Consider the following 15,876-nt stretch of genomic DNA (forward strand, 5'->3'; position numbering starts at 1 on the left):
GTTTCACCATTTCTCCTCAACATTGAAAACTTAACAAAATTAAACAACTCAAACTTATATAAAAGGACATATTAGATATAAGAAATTTGAGATTTTACAATGATAAAACTACAAAGAAATACTAACAAGAAAATGATCTTGATCTCAACTTCAAGATGCCTCCTATTCGGAAATGAAAAGCTACTTATAGAGGTTTGTGAAGAGAAAAATGACAATGCAAATAACTTGCTAATAATAAATTTCTAGGCCTATTTCTTTATCATTTTTTGAGTAATTTTTCACATGTTAAATGATGACTTATTTGTCCAGTTTAACATCTCTCAATCGAAAAAGTCTAAGAAAGTTCATTGATGGTCTTCATCTTATCTATTTACTGCAGAAATTTTAACTCCAAACTCCATGTATGATAGGAGATATGATTCAAACATGAAAATGTGTCAAAATTGTCCATCAATGTGAAACATGTAACTTTATCTTTATTTTTGGATTTCTTCCTGATGCATTTTGGTGTTGGTGTTCCAATATTTGAAAAGATTTTCAAATTCTCTTTCCGACAATATAAAGTACACCGAAATGGAGTCTTGAAGTTCGAGACATGATTGAAACACTAAGAAGTGTTCCAACTGGAAGTTTTGAATGTGTACAAGTTATAAATTTTGAATCTTTGAGCATTGAACTTTCACTCATCATATTGGATCAACTTTAGGCTTAATTAGTGCATTTAATCTCACAGTTCCATGTATTGACATCTTCTTCCCAAACTTGTTTTATCTGTAACTTCCACATAAAATATTTTACTCAAACTAAATGCGTGAAAAACATTAAAAACGCATAATGTTTATAAACGAAAATGAATTTAAAAATATAAGAATATCAAGAAACTAAGTAAATGTGAGTAAAATATAATTCAAGATAATCATATGATAAGAACTCATCAAAGATTGAAAGAGAAATATGGAAATCTAATATAATTACAAAGATTACAAATAATGTCAAGCTAATTTCCTAATTTCTTAACTAATCTTTATTCCTCTCCTCTTTCAAATAATGTGTCCCAATTAATTCTAAAATAATGTAGCCCAATTTAAAGGGATAAAGTTTTAGTTTTAAGAGAAGTTAAATTTTATCTATTCATCTGGTTAATGGACGTACTAGATTAAAAGTTAATCATTATAAATTGATTCTCTCTCTACTTATTAGGGTTACACACATAAAATTTTATGGCAACAATCACTTATGGTTTGTGTGATTAAGGGAAAAAGATTAAGAAAGGAAATCAAATTTATCTGGCATTCTTCTTCGTGTTCTTCGTCAAATCTTGTGGCCAACTTCAATTCCACATAAGGTATGTCTTAAGTTTGTGAAAGTCTTATTATTTTAAAGATCCTAAAATAATTATTTATACAATATTAAAGATTTGATAATTTGCATAATATCTATATCTAAAGATATCACATCGAAATCTTATTAAAAAAGTGGTATTTTTGCAAGTGCAATGGTTATTGTGGCATAATGATGGCGAACAAATTTTTACCAAGTAAGATTTTTAGAATTGGACAAATGGTCGAAATGATTAGACCATCGATTTTCAGTCTGATTGGTTTATCCGAATCAATTAAATAAATATTTAAAAAAATAAAAGAAAATAGAGAAAACTGATTGAATTGATTTTTTTAACTTGATTCAAGGTTTGTGGGTTAATTGGTTTAACTATTTATTTCAAACAAATATCTCAACCTATCTGGTCAAATTCTAAAAACAATGCTTGAAAATGCTTAGACATTGTGATGTTAAGTCTTTTAAAATTATTTTTAATTTTTACAAACAAACTTAAATTTAAAAACTAATTACTGCAACTTAATTAGATCTAATCATGAGTCGAGTTACCTGGCTCAACTCGAAGACCTATTTATTAAAAGGGATAGGCATTGAATAAGCTTTTTTTTGGCCTGGGCATGGCTCAACCTGAATTTGCAAAAAATTTTGCCTATTATATTGCTAAACATTTATTTTAATGTTTTTAGTTTAATTGATGTATTATATTTTTTAAAATTTTTTATATAAAAATAAGAATATAAAAAAACTAATATAAGCAGGCTGAGCCGAGCTCAAATTTTAACATTTTTATCTTAATCAAACTTGAACAAAATTTTAAATCTATTTTTTAAATTGGATCTAAAAAATAAGCCTAAAACTCTATTGAAACCCGATATAACCTCACCTATAACCCGACCTATAATAAACTCTAAACATTACCCAACAAACTCAAATTTACAAAATTTTACTTCAAAATGATTTTTTAAATTCATTATCACTCAAATCAAAGCCTGAAGGACCCATGCGTCTTTTACTACACCCGTCAAACAGTACAGAATTACTTTTTTATGGTAACAAAATTCCTAGTTTTACAATAACACCCCTGAGTCTGACCAAAATAGAACAAAAAAAGAGAAGTCAAGGCTATTTACGTCATTTCGGTTCGTCTCCAAAGCTAAACCCACATGTCAATTTTCATTGCTGTTTGTTCTTCGTCTGATCGTCTCCGCTCAAATTTTTTTTTTTAAAAAACCCATCATTTTTATTCACTCCCCCCTAAAACTCAAGACTTCACTCCTTTGAGACTGAAATACTGGGAAAACCCACTGAAATTTGATGCACATTGCTTTGCAGAGGCTGTAAAACCCATAGAAATCACTGAATTTTCACGTCTAAGCACGGAGAAGATTAGGGTTTAGGGGGGTTTTGTTCTTAATTTCTCCTTCCTCTCCCAAACTTTCAATGTAAGTCTTTCTCAGTTCATCCATTGCTTATGTACGTGTTGCTAATATATAAATATATATTATTCCACTGTTTATCGTCGCTGTTCTAATCTTTCTTTTTGATGAAGCCTTATAAAGTCTGTTTTCCTGTTTTCTTTGTGATTTTTTTTGGGGGGGGGGATTGTTTATGTTTGTGTAAACCTTATTTTAACGGGGTTTTACTTTTTTTTTTATTTTTTTATTCTTGTTTTAGATTTTGGTGCAATGGGGGCTTCGCCAGATGGTAAGGGAAACGTGGGAATGGGCAGTACTAGTGGTGAAAAGTTTGCAAATGGAACTGATTTGAATATGGATATAGATGAAGATGATGATGTTTTTGATGAGTTGGTCAGTGTGCAAGAGCTGGGAGAAGAGTTTTTGAGGAATTTCTGTAGGAAAGCTGCCGTGTCTTTCTTCAATCAGTATGGTCTAATAAGTCATCAAATAAACTCTTACAATGATTTCATAAAATACGGTCTCCAGAACACCTTCGACTCCTTTGGGGAGTTTGTTATTCATTCTGGTTATGATCCATCGAAGAAGGGAGAAGGTGACTGGCGTCATGCCAGAGTGAAGTTTGGGAAAGTCACCGTTGAGAGGCCAACCTTTTGGGCTGTCACCGGAGGCAATGAGCTCAACATGCTTCCTAGACATGCCCGCCTTCAGAACATGACTTACTCATCCAGGATGAAGGTTACTGTTGAGCTTCAGGTGAGTAAATATCACCAATAGTTTAAACTTCTAGTGATTTCAATGTCAAGTGTTCTTGTTGATGTTTGACGTGTTAGCTTTCTGGTAATTTTAGTAATCTGGAATCTAAATGTGCTGTATCTTAGTATCTTCATTGCTTAACTGATGGTTTTGGCTAAAAATAAGTTCCTTAAAGTATGATATTTTTGTGCCCTGGTAATTTATCAGGTATATACAGCAAAAAGTGTAAAGAGTGACAAGTTTAAAACTGGAAGAGAAGAAATTGTTGAAGAGGAGATCGTGCATCAAGATAACAGGGAGATTATAATTGGAAGGATCCCTGTGATGGTTAAGTCTGAGCTGTGCTGGATGAATGAGGTTGAAAAGTCTGATTGTGATTTTGACCACGGAGGTTATTTTCTCATCAAGGGTGCAGAGAAGGTCCGTCTGGCATTTTTTTTATTCTGTCAGTTGACTTGTTATTCAGTGTCCATACACCATTATTGCTGAACAGACTTGAATTTGCTAACCATATTTAATAATTTTTTGCCATATTTAATTGTAGATATTCATTGCACAAGAGCAAATCTCTCTGAAGAGGCTCTGGATTTCAAACATACAGGGCTGGACTGTTGCCTACAGGTCGGAGGTGAAGAGAAATAGGCTAATTATCAGACTAGTGGAGAATTCCAAAGTAGAATATATCAAAGGGGGGGAGAAAATCCTGACTGTTTTCTTCTTGTCGATTGAGATCCCCGTTTGGATTTTGTTTTTTGCCCTTGGTGTACGATCAGACAAGGAAGTTGTAAGTCTGATTGATTATGGAAGCAGTGATTCAAGTATATCAAACATACTGTTCGCCTCAATTCGTGATGCTGATTGGAAATGCCGCAATTTTCGTGAAGAAAGTGCTGCTCTCAACCATTTGGATAGGTTACGCAAAGAAACTAGATTTCCCCCTGAAGAAAGTGTTGAAGAGTGCCTTGGAAAGTATCTGTTTCCCTCTCTCAAAGGATTCAAGCAGAAGGCTCGGTTCTTGGGGTACATGGTCAAGTGTCTTTTGCAAGCATTCACTGGTCATCGAAAATGTGACAATAGAGATGATTTTAGGAACAAGAGGTTGGAGTTGGCGGGTGAGCTGCTTGAGCGTGAGATGAAAGTTCATATTGCCCATGCAAGGAGACGCATGGCAAAGACTCTGCAGAGGGATCTTTATGCGGATCGTACTGTTCGTCCAATTGAGCATTATCTCGATGCTTCCATAGTTACAAATGGGCTCTCTAGAGCATTTTCTACTGGAGCTTGGTCGCATCCTTACAAAAAGATGGAAAGGATATCAGGTGTAGTGGCAAATCTCGGACGAGCAAATCCATTGCAGACAATGGTTGATTTGAGAAAGACACGACAGCAGGTTCAGTACACTGGAAAGGTTGGAGATGCGAGATACCCGTAAGTTTTGTTAGACTCGTATCTTGTAAATTGTAACCCATTGCTGCAAAAGATGCAATATTTGTTTCACTTCATAGCAATCTATTTTTACATTCAGAACTTTGTGATATCAACAATATGAGTTTCATATCTTTTGTTGGTTTGGTAACTTTGATAGTTTGATTATGCAATTGCATGGACATGAATCTTTGCAAACTGTGTATCTCTTATACTTTATCTGAAAGTCATTATTTTCACATCAGAACAGTTGGATTAGAAGTTAGTTAAATGTTTCTATGATTCTATCTTTAGTTTTCTGCTTTCCTGTGGTAATTTTCCTCTAGAATCTGTTATTAGTAGTGTTTGTATTTTAGGGTTTGAAATATGGAGTTGATGATTTATTTTTTGAGCATTTGGGTCTGTTGAGATGTCTGTCAGCAATAATGTTGTTCAGTTCTGATATAATTTTCTAATGCAGACATCCTTCTCATTGGGGAAAAGTTTGCTTCCTCTCTACTCCTGATGGTGAAAATTGTGGGCTTGTTAAGAATCTGGCTACCACAGCTCTTGTGAGTACGAACATAGTGAAATCTGTAGTGGAATCAATAGTTGACACGTTGTTTGATTCTGGAATGGAGAAAGTGGTTAATGATACGTCAAGCTCACTTGATGGGAAAGATAAGGTCTTTCTGAATGGGGAATGGGTTGGTGTTTGTGAAGATTCTCTTTTCTTTGCTGCTGAACTTAGAAGAAAACGACGCAGGAGAGAATTGCCGTATCAGGTGATCGCCATCCCATTTCATAGACCTTATAGCTTTTGAATTTCTCCACTTCGAAATTTTTATATGCATACCTTGTTCACTGATCAAGGTAATGGGCTTGAACCATGAAACAAAAATTGTGTCTGTTAAGGTTGTATGTGTCAGGAGGGCTTTGGACAATTTTGATCAGCTGTACTCGAAAACTCAGCTTTTCTTGATGTTTTCATCTTTTTCTTATTGGTAGTTGGCATGTTTGTAAACTTCAGCAATTAGAAATGAGAAGTGAAGCCCTAGGCTGAGCATCTTTTCCTTTTACTTAAAATGTAAGACAGAGAGTAAAATTGCTTAGAAGTCCCCCAGCTTCGATTCTTGTACAATATAGTTTTGTGAAATTTAAATTGCTTTTATTCTGTTGTTCATTATTATTGGTCTCTTCATCTTTTCTCTAAATGATTTTCATCTTGTAGGTGGAAATTAAAAGAGATGAGCATAAAGGAGAGGTGCGGATCTTTACTGATGCTGGGAGGATTCTACGCCCGCTTTTAGTTGTTGAAAATCTGTTCAAACTAAAAGCATTCAAGGGCAAGGAAAATTATGCTTTCCAGCCCCTTTTAGACAAGGGGATTGTTGAACTCATTGGAGCTGAAGAGGAAGAAGATTGTCGCACGGCATGGGGTATCAGGTACCTCTTAACAGAAGTTGAGGGGAAGCAACCTGTCAAGTACACGCATTGTGAGCTGGACATGTCATTTCTTTTGGGTTTAAGCTGTGGAATCATTCCATTTGCCAATCATGATCATGCGCGGAGGGTTCTCTACCAAGCCCAGAAACATTCTCAGCAGGCAATTGGGTTCTCTACAACGAACCCAAACATCAGGGTGGACACTTTGTCGCACCAGATGTATTATCCCCAAAGGCCACTCTTCCATACGATGACTGCTGATTGTCTTGGTAAATCTGGATTTCCTCTTGGTCAGAATAGATTGGATCCGAAGCCAGAACTCTACAATGGCCAGAATGCTATTGTGGCTGTAAATGTTCATCTTGGTTACAACCAAGAGGATTCCTTGGTAATGAACCGGGCCTCGATAGAGCGTGGGATGTTCCGCACCGAACATGTAAGAAGTTACAAAGCTGAAGTAGATAACAAGGAAATCCAGGAGAAGAGGCGGAAGGCTGAAGATATTGTAAACTTTGGAAAAACGGAAAGTAAGATTGGACGGGTGGACAGTCTTGATGATGATGGTTTTCCTTATATTGGTGCTTCCCTGCAGTCTGGTGACATTGTCATTGGGAGGTTTGCAGAATCTGGAGCTGATCATGGTGTAAAACTGAAGCACACCGAAAGAGGCATGGTTCAGAAAGTTGTGTTATCTTCAAATGATGATGGGAAAAATTTTGCTGTGGTATCTCTGAGACAGGTAGTGTTAGCATGTTTTGTTCTGCAAAATAGCGTCTACTACTTTTAAGTTTTAGATGTTCATCAGTTGTCTTTCTGATATATTTTTCAGGTTCGTTCTCCCTGTCTTGGAGACAAGTTCTCAAGCATGCATGGGCAAAAGGGGGTCCTTGGTTTTCTGGAGTCTCATGAGAACTTTCCTTTCACAACTCAAGGAATAGTTCCTGATATCGTGATTAACCCACATGCATTTCCTTCACGACAAACACCTGGTCAACTCTTGGAGGCTGCCTTGGGAAAGGGGATTGCCTGTGGTGGGTCAAAGAAACATGCCACCCCTTTCTCCACTCTCTCCATAGATGCCATTACAGAACAGCTTCACAGGTAATGAATTGCCCTGGAACAAGTTGACCTGCATGCTTACTGTGCATTCATCATGGATTTTTTCATTATAGAAATCTTAGGCGGGCTGTTTCTGAGTTGTTTTGGTGTATCAATGCCTTTAAGGAATACTATTGGATTTTCACGCTTTGTTGCTTTGTTGATCTGCATGCTTACTGTCCTGGAACGATTAGCGAGCATACATGCTGGTTTTCAGACTTTGATCACACATAAGCTATAGCTTTGTTTTTTGTCTCTATGCTATTTGATATGTTCTTGAAGCTTGACTCACTGTTTGTAGTGGTTATATATTTAAGTTGTCCATTTCGTTGTCTAATACCATAATTGGTTTTTCTTATAGTTACTGTTATTTATAATGATGGCTACTTTAATTATCTCCCACAGGGTTGGGTTTTCAAGATGGGGAAATGAGAGAGTTTACAATGGTCGGACTGGTGAGATGGTTCGGTCACTCATATTTATGGGTCCAACATTTTACCAGCGTCTTGTCCACATGGCTGAAGACAAAGTGAAATTTCGTAACACTGGACCTGTGCATCCACTTACAAGGCAGCCAGTTGCAGACCGGAAACGTTATGGCGGGATCAAATTTGGTGAGATGGAGCGGGACTGCCTTATTGCTCATGGTGCATCAGCCAACTTGCATGAGCGCCTCTTCACGCTTAGCGATTGCTCACAGATGCATGTATGTCAGAATTGCAAAAATGTTGCAAATGTTATTGAACGGACCGTAGCAGCTGGTCGGAAGATTAGGGGACCCTATTGCCGGGTTTGCCAGTCAGGGGATGAGATTGTGAAGGTTAGTGTGCCGTATGGTGCCAAGTTACTGTGCCAGGAACTATTCAGCATGGGGATTAGTCTGAAATTTGAGACACAGCTTTGTTGAGTTAGCTGCTAAACTCTTTATCAACTGTTATAACTTCTAATCGCAAATACTTGGGTTCTTTTGGTTGAATGATGATGTAAATATCAGCTATCGAAGTTATTGCAGGATTTAACTTGTCAATTGCCTTGCCTTTAATACATATTATGCCCCTTTAACACAATCCCTTGGTCTGATTTTAAAAATCAATTTAATTTCTTATTACACCGTAGGATTCGCGAGGAAGTGTTAATAATATTTAAATAGTTTAATATCATTATATATAATATAAATTAACTTAAATAAGATTGGACCAGTTAGACCGAAATCGGCGAAAGATATCATTTGACGAACTGACAAATTGATGGCATGATCTGTTTGACTATTGATTCGATTTTAAAAACTTTAGTCAGAATATTTTATTCTAAGATATGTTAATAGTTAGATAATAAAATTTTGGTTTGATAGTATCTAATTATACTAAAAATATTTTATATCATAGAATGTTTAGTAACTAATTTTCAACTTTTTAAGGTCTAAACTATTATTCTATACTGAAGTTAAAATATTGGATATAAAAATTTTAAAAATAAAATAATTTATCAAAAAAAAGGAGAGGGTCCTACAATTATTGTTTTATTCGTAGAATATTGAGAGAATTTTATTCAACATTAAAATGATCCTAACCATCTTATGACTATTCCCATTATTCAACGGTTGGTTTGATGCTGTGTTCATGATTTTAGGAGTTCAAATGACTTTTATATATTTGATTTTTTAAATTTTTTATAAATTTTTAAAAATTATTAGAATTTATATATTATTTATATATTTTTATAAAAATTTTAAATATATTTTATTGATTTGATAAATTTTTAATAATTTATTAGATTTTTTTATAATTTTTATAAGTTTTTAAGATTTTTTTTTATAAAATTTTAAATATGCTTAGTTAATTTTATTATTTTTTAATATATATTTTTAAATTTTTTATAATACTTATAAGTTATTATTATTTTTATAATTTTTATAAGTTTATTCAATTTTAATACATTTATAATTTTTTTTATTTTTAAATAATTTTTTATGACTCTTATGAGAAAATATTTTATTAAACCAGAAATTTTTATGTGTCATCATTTGATTAGTCCATCAATTTATTTTAACGGTTAACATGGTCAATGACGAAAATCGATTGATTTTTTTATTAACAGCAAGAACTTAATTGAGTGTGAATTTAATACAAAAACTTAGATTGATTTTTTTTTTTGCAATTTTTAAGGACTTTTTTTGACATAAACCTTTTAAAATCAAGTTTTCTCTTTTCCCTTTCTCTTCCTCAAAAGACAAAAATGACATTTTAAAAAAAATATTTCAATTTTACTTGTTTTTCTTTTTTGGCCAAAACAATAGTACTTATTTAATAAACATTGATTATTTTGTCCACCCAAACATTTTTGTCTCCAAGTTGTATTCATAAACAAACACTAGGAAATAAACTTTTCCCTATGTGATTACACTACCCAACCAAACTAGACATTAAGCTATGGAGACTCAAATAGCATGAGATAATTAGTACCAAAACAGAAATACAGTGTGATGACCTTACATGACCAACAAAACATCTCTCTATAACCTCTGTTCCTTACAACAGAGTGTAGTTTGTACAAAGAAACTGATGAACCAAAAATTTATGGGATGTTACACCAAAATTTTGTGTGACAAAAGAGATCCTTGTCATATATAAGGTTCTCTCAATGCTGTTGGCAGCAGCAATTCCGGCTCTAATTCCCCAAGTGGGGTGAAATAGTACTCTACCATGTCTTTGCTCACCTCTTCCACCCTTGGAGGATCCCACTGCAATTTTGGTGAAACACAACCATACGAGTAAGATTATATATGCGCGCGTGCAGGTAAATGAATGGATTGTGGGATTACAACCCCACTACTGCTCTTACGTAGGCTTTTCCATGAAATAGTATAGTAAACATGTGTAACAACAGAATACCTTGGGAGCAAAATCCTTGTCCACTAACCGGGCCCGGACACCCTGTTGAAATAGCTTGATTTAAATTCACAGGAAGAGTTATTCTGGAAATGCTTTCTATGTAAAAGAAAAGACCATACCTCGGAGAAATCATTAGAGACATGTTTGGAGATTGCAGCAAGAGACATACGATATTCACGTGCCAGACACTGATCAAGAGATTGAAATCTACCTTCTCGTATCTAATGCAACAAAGAAACTGAAGTAAGCGACAAGCGGTCAAAAATGGAATTTAAAGCAATTGTAAACATTAGTCACTCACAGATCGTAGAGTAACATTCAAGCTCAATGGTGAGGCTTCTTTCATTTTTCTGAGCACTGTCCTGCACCAATCATCATAAGCACCAGCGGCCTCATTTTCCTGAGTGAATCAATTTCGAAACCAAGTGAATCGGAAGCTCAATTGAACATCAGAGTGACAGGGTAATTCAGTAAAGTAAGACTACAGAAATACATCTCCTAATGCTACATAAAGGGTCACTGCCAAGATGGGCTGAGGAAATTAGGGTATTGGAACCATAACACAAACTCTACTCTTAGCATCTCTACATCAACTGTTCATGGCTAAAGACTGAACTTCTAGCCTCATGCATCTGCTGGGCTAAGAGATTACCATTGAGCTAGAAGCCCCTAATGCTAAATTTAATGAGGTATCAGAATCTTAACTGACAGAGCAGATACACCACATATAATGGCACACATAGCCGTGCACGGTGTACAAACAAATTACATCACATCTATGCAGAATTAAGCGTACCAGAGAATCAATAATTTCCTCAATAGTGTCATGGCAGAAACATTTATCAATTGTCTCAATCCTGAAACAAGATAAGGAAAAACAAATCAATCAGACAAAAAACCACATAGAAACTGTTTCTAAGTGCCACAGTCCATGAACCAAAAGTTACCTGTGAAGAATGCTGCTCCTATCTGGATAAACAAGGTCACCATATTGTGCAAGAGAAGATTCTATGACAGTGGGATCATCATTCATCATGTTACCAAGGCATTCTTTGACCCAAGAAAGTCGCTGTCATGGACAGTTCATTCAAATAAGAATATAAAAGAGGTGCTGGAGAAAATGCACAAAATACATATGAAGGAGCAGAAATAACAAACAGCATTTAAGCAATAATGGGTAGCCAGGCCACAGGCAATCATTTCGACACCATTCAACTTTTCTCCCGTTAGAGCTAAGCATTCCCCTAATGAAAACAACACACATCTTGTTAAGAAAAATGGACAGTGCAAATCCAGACGCGAGCAAATAATCAAGGAATTTAGCTATGCATTGGAAAAGTTGTTAGAATGGTTATTACCTAAGTAACCAGGTAGGCGAGAAAGATAAAATGAAGCCCCTGAATCAGGATGGAACCCCAATTGAGCCTCTGGATGAGCAAAAACCTAAAAATGTTACAACAGTAAGTTAGAGTTATTTAAGTCCAGACACTAGAAAGGAAAAAAGATGGGGGCGGTGCGATAGGGGAAGATTAGTTGTTGAATTAATATTCCTGATTTTGAGCTCTGATTCATCGAAATGAACTTCAATTCTCTTTATCAAAGACAACAGTAATATCATAGTAAATATCTCAAAGAACAAATACATGAAGAAAAGAATGGTTTCATAAAATTCTAATTGAACACACAACAAAGTTTCGTGCAAATGATATCACCCTTCCTTCTTCAGGCAACTCATTCGGGAGCATGAAGTGGAATTTATAATGCATAGAGAGTATACTGCCTTGCCTTTAACAGATAAAGTTCAATCTTCATACAAGAACAAAGAAAAACAAAACCTTTTTCTTATATTTGGGCATAAAAGTTCAATCCTCGCATGACAAAAATGAACTAAATTAAAGTGTATGCCATTCACAAGAAACAAGGTGGATTCATTAACTCAAATGCGGATTATTTCACAAATCCTAATACAAGAAAAATTGGTGAAGGTATGGCACACATACAGTTTTATCGGTTACTAAATGAAACATCCCAGGGAGAGATATTCCACCTCCACATCCCATTGTTATACCGTCCAAGATTGCAACCTGCACGTATGGCCAGTGCATTATAGTCACAGGTTCATTTGAACCAAAAGAAACTCAGAAGTAATTCACATGGGTATCAATCACTCAAAGGTTCAATACTTACATGCGGCTTCAAATACGTTCCTTGTAAGTATACAAACTTATATAGTGTCTCGAGAAATCTTTTACAATCTTCAACTTTCCCTGCAAAAATTTAAGTAGTTGAACCATGAATTAGAAAGCTAGTATGGAATCATGATTATAAAAAAAACTATAAAGTAACTTAACTAGAAGAAAATTCCATTGAGAAGTTCGATGTGATAGTTTAAGGTATTAACAAAACATAACTTGGAACACTAAACACACGTGTTTATGGAAAGTCTAGCGCAACCAAGTTGCTCTTATTTGAATTTGGTCATAATGGGCACATCGTTAACATATCATTCTTGAATTGCTTTCTGAAACTAAAGAGCTCTAAACTGACAAATCAAATGAAAAATAACATTGATAGGAGACTAACCTTCATTATGTAAGTGATAAAGAGCAACAGCATCAACACCAGAACAGAAAGCCCTGCCATTACCCTTCAATAAAGTTCAAAACAAAAGCTTAAGACACAAATGAATATCAAATCCGAAATGTCAATGGGGTGAAGCTCCTTTATCAAAAAGTCTTGACAAAAAAGAATATTCAGAGATTTTCCTATTGGTACACAATTCATTTCAAATATAAAATGTTTGTGTAAGTATGGTGTGTTGCAACTTCAATATGCAATAAAATGTTATACCTTCAGTATGACAAATCCAATGTCAGGGTTCTCTTCCCATGATTCATACAATTTCTTCAACCGAGATGCCTATAAATTGTAAAAACACCTTCAATTTATTCAAGGTTACCACATGGGGTCAAGATTAGAAGTTCAAAAGCATCGACTTCAAAATTAAAAGTAAAAAGTTTTACCATTGAAGTGGTAAGTGAATTGAGAGCAAAAGGTCTATTGAGAATGGCGGCTCTTGATTTTGCTCTCCCTTCCACTAAAACCTGAAATGTTTCAAGCACAAATAAGCAATCTGTGACAAAAATATGCACTTGGGTCTTCCATTTCTCTCAGAAAATGAACAAATTTAAGCACAAAAACCATACTTGACACTGAATATTTGAAATTCCCTCTCTCTCTCAAAAGAAAAAATGAATAAAAAGTTAATACTATAAAAAGATAAATAGAAACCCAGAAGAGATATAATAATAATTTTAAAAATACCTGGTCCTGGAAATCATGATATGGGGCATAGTTAGGCTGAGCAGAGAAGCATCTCTGATGGGAGAGGAACCTAAGTGTTTGAAAGGAATGCCTTACTATTAAAGCTTTCACTCTCTGCATCTTTGATTTCCTCTGCTTGTCTCTTTCAATGTTACTCTGCCTTTGGGCTTTGTGGACTCTGCTACTTTAGCTTTGCCTTCCTCTCAGTCAGTGTTACCCCCTTCACTGTGAGTTTTTGCAGTTTATGTATTAGGGATTGATCCTAGCCGTTCAATATGTTGACTCCTTTAGTCTATACAAAATCTCGGCTCGGTTGGGTTCAGAGCGTTTCTCTCTCCTATGTAGGAGAGGTAGGGGTGAACCACGGACTAAATTCGAGTATTTTGTTAACTTGAATTAAAAATTAAACCACTAATTTCATTAACAGTATAAGTAAATTTCGAATAAAATAATATAAATACAATATATATTTGAACACTTAAAAAATAAAGATAATTATTATCATAAATTTGATTTCATAATTAACTTATTTAATGCACATATTTATATACATTTTTTAAATTATAATTCAACATTTTTATATATTTTTCAAGATTTTTATAATAATTCTTAATTTTTTGAATTTATATATATTTATAAAATTTTGAGAAAAAAAGTGTTGTATAAATATTTTGAATTTTAAAATATTATTTTGTTTTTTCTTTTCTAAATTTTTTCGAGTGTTTACATATTTTTAAACCATCAAATAAGTATTTACATTAATTTATTATTTATTATTAAAATTATTTGAATTGTAAAATTGAATTATGCTCGGATTTGGAAAACCAAATTACTTATTTGAGTTTATTTGAAAAAATCAACAATTCAATTTAATTAACTTGAAATTTAAAAATAAAAATTGACTTTTTCAAATCGAGCTTTCCTTAGAAAAGGTTAACATATGCCATAGGTCCCTTTAATATTCACAAATTTGGAATTTGATCCTTATACTTTTATTACCAATAACCTAATCCTATTTTTCAAAATTCAAAACTCAAGTCTAATTGTTAACATTATTAATTTTTGTAATATGATATTTTGAAATAAAAGAAATATTTACTCGATAACAATATTACTAAATAATTAGCATTATAATAAAATTATTTAACATCGCTAACAATTGGAATTTCAAATTTATGAAAATCCCAACCATAGGCGTATTAACCATTGAAATTGTAAAGGACTAAAAAAAGTTGAATGCGTTGAGGAATTAGGCCATACAAAAGCCCGGCCCCAAAGCGAAAAAAATTGGGTTTCCGTTGCCGGTACTTGAACCCGGGTCTCTCGGGTAAGAGCCGAGTATCCTTACCACCTAGACTACAATGGATTTGAGAAATGGTTCGCAGGTTTATTTAATTGATTAAACTTAAACAAAAAAGGTTTTCCACTAAACCATTCGGCTATAACTAAATTACAAAATAAATAAAACTGTAAAACATTGAACTTAGACAAAACCAAACGAAATGAAGTAATTGCATTTTTTAAAAATAACATATATATATAAAAAGAGAAAATATTAATAAAAGATGGACTTATTTCTTCTTCCCTTTTTCGTTGTGTTTTTCAATATTTTTAATATTACCGGTGATTTTAGGTTTTCTAGACTTGGGCCCTTTTGGATTCAGATCCATTTGGGTTAGGCAAGTCTTGGCGGCTTCAAATAATTTGAAAATTTTCAAGTTATAAATATTTTAATTTTGAATATAATAATTCATTTTATATTTTGAATTTAATAATATAATTTAAATTTGTCTTATAAAAGACATAATCTATATATATTTAATAGAGATCATTGTAGTTGGAATGGTACCGGTCGAAATGTACAAAGTCTTTCCACAACCGGTACCAAGTAATTTAGGTTCCGTTATGGTCAAGATTTTAGTGTGTTTCGACCGTTCCAATGTGTTTAGGCTTGTTTTAATCAATACTAGCTTGTATCTGTACATTCTCGCCCAAATCGATTGTTAGAAAATTTTGATATTTTAAACTTTTTTTTATCTTAAATATTTTAAAGCTATCGAACTTAATTAATAATTTTATATTTTATATTTGCATATAAATGTATTTACATTAATGTAATTCATTAAAAAATTAAAATAATAATAATTGAAATATGTTTGCATATATATTATATATAATTTATGAAGAATCTAAAAATTAGACAA

General features: G+C 33.6%; 2 protein-coding genes and 1 non-coding gene across 3 annotated transcripts; 1 reads left to right on the forward strand and 2 right to left on the reverse strand.

Annotated features, from left to right (window-relative positions):
• Positions 1-2,469: 2,469 nt before the first annotated feature.
• Positions 2,470-8,484, forward strand: LOC121231997 (DNA-directed RNA polymerase D subunit 2b). The gene is made up of 8 exons (XM_041117244.1): positions 2,470-2,780; positions 3,013-3,509; positions 3,717-3,929; positions 4,054-4,937; positions 5,395-5,698; positions 6,145-7,098; positions 7,189-7,460; positions 7,863-8,484. Exons 2-8 carry the CDS (start codon positions 3,024-3,026, stop codon positions 8,362-8,364), a joined length of 3,615 nt encoding a protein of 1,204 aa, XP_040973178.1. The 5' UTR covers positions 2,470-2,780; positions 3,013-3,023; the 3' UTR covers positions 8,365-8,484.
• A 1,407-nt stretch (positions 8,485-9,891) lies between these two features.
• LOC107953737 (3-hydroxyisobutyryl-CoA hydrolase-like protein 2, mitochondrial) lies at positions 9,892-14,037 on the reverse strand. The gene is made up of 14 exons (XM_016889129.2): positions 13,673-14,037; positions 13,372-13,452; positions 13,199-13,267; positions 12,932-12,995; positions 12,536-12,615; positions 12,349-12,432; positions 11,707-11,791; positions 11,507-11,592; positions 11,296-11,417; positions 11,145-11,205; positions 10,650-10,748; positions 10,468-10,569; positions 10,349-10,390; positions 9,892-10,197 (listed from the first exon to the last, which is right to left on the reverse strand). The coding sequence occupies exons 1-14, from the start codon at positions 13,790-13,792 to the stop codon at positions 10,078-10,080; spliced, it is 1,215 nt and encodes a 404-aa protein (XP_016744618.2). The 5' UTR covers positions 13,793-14,037; the 3' UTR covers positions 9,892-10,077.
• A 928-nt stretch (positions 14,038-14,965) lies between these two features.
• Positions 14,966-15,038, reverse strand: TRNAK-CUU (transfer RNA lysine (anticodon CUU)). Its single transcript has one exon. It is a non-coding gene; the product is annotated as a tRNA-Lys (tRNA).
• Positions 15,039-15,876: the final 838 nt, after the last annotated feature.

Source organism: Gossypium hirsutum, chromosome A07, assembly GCF_007990345.1.
Source record: "Gossypium hirsutum isolate 1008001.06 chromosome A07, Gossypium_hirsutum_v2.1, whole genome shotgun sequence".
Taxonomy (NCBI): Eukaryota; Viridiplantae; Streptophyta; class Magnoliopsida; order Malvales; family Malvaceae; genus Gossypium; species Gossypium hirsutum.

Coding starts and splice junctions, on each gene's coding strand:
- LOC107953737 (XM_016889129.2), bottom strand. CDS start 13,792: ATGCAGAGAGTGAAAGCTTTAATAGTAAGGCATTCCTTTCAAACACTT. Junction 12,996..13,198: donor TTGGATTTGTCATACTGAAG/GTATAACATTTT, acceptor ACTTTATTGAAG/GGTAATGGCAGGGCTTTCTG. Junction 12,433..12,535: donor GAACGTATTTGAAGCCGCAT/GTAAGTATTGAA, acceptor CCATACGTGCAG/GTTGCAATCTTGGACGGTAT.
- LOC121231997 (XM_041117244.1), top strand. CDS start 3,024: ATGGGGGCTTCGCCAGATGGTAAGGGAAACGTGGGAATGGGCAGTACT. Junction 3,930..4,053: donor TCATCAAGGGTGCAGAGAAG/GTCCGTCTGGCA, acceptor ATTTAATTGTAG/ATATTCATTGCACAAGAGCA. Junction 7,099..7,188: donor CTGTGGTATCTCTGAGACAG/GTAGTGTTAGCA, acceptor TATATTTTTCAG/GTTCGTTCTCCCTGTCTTGG.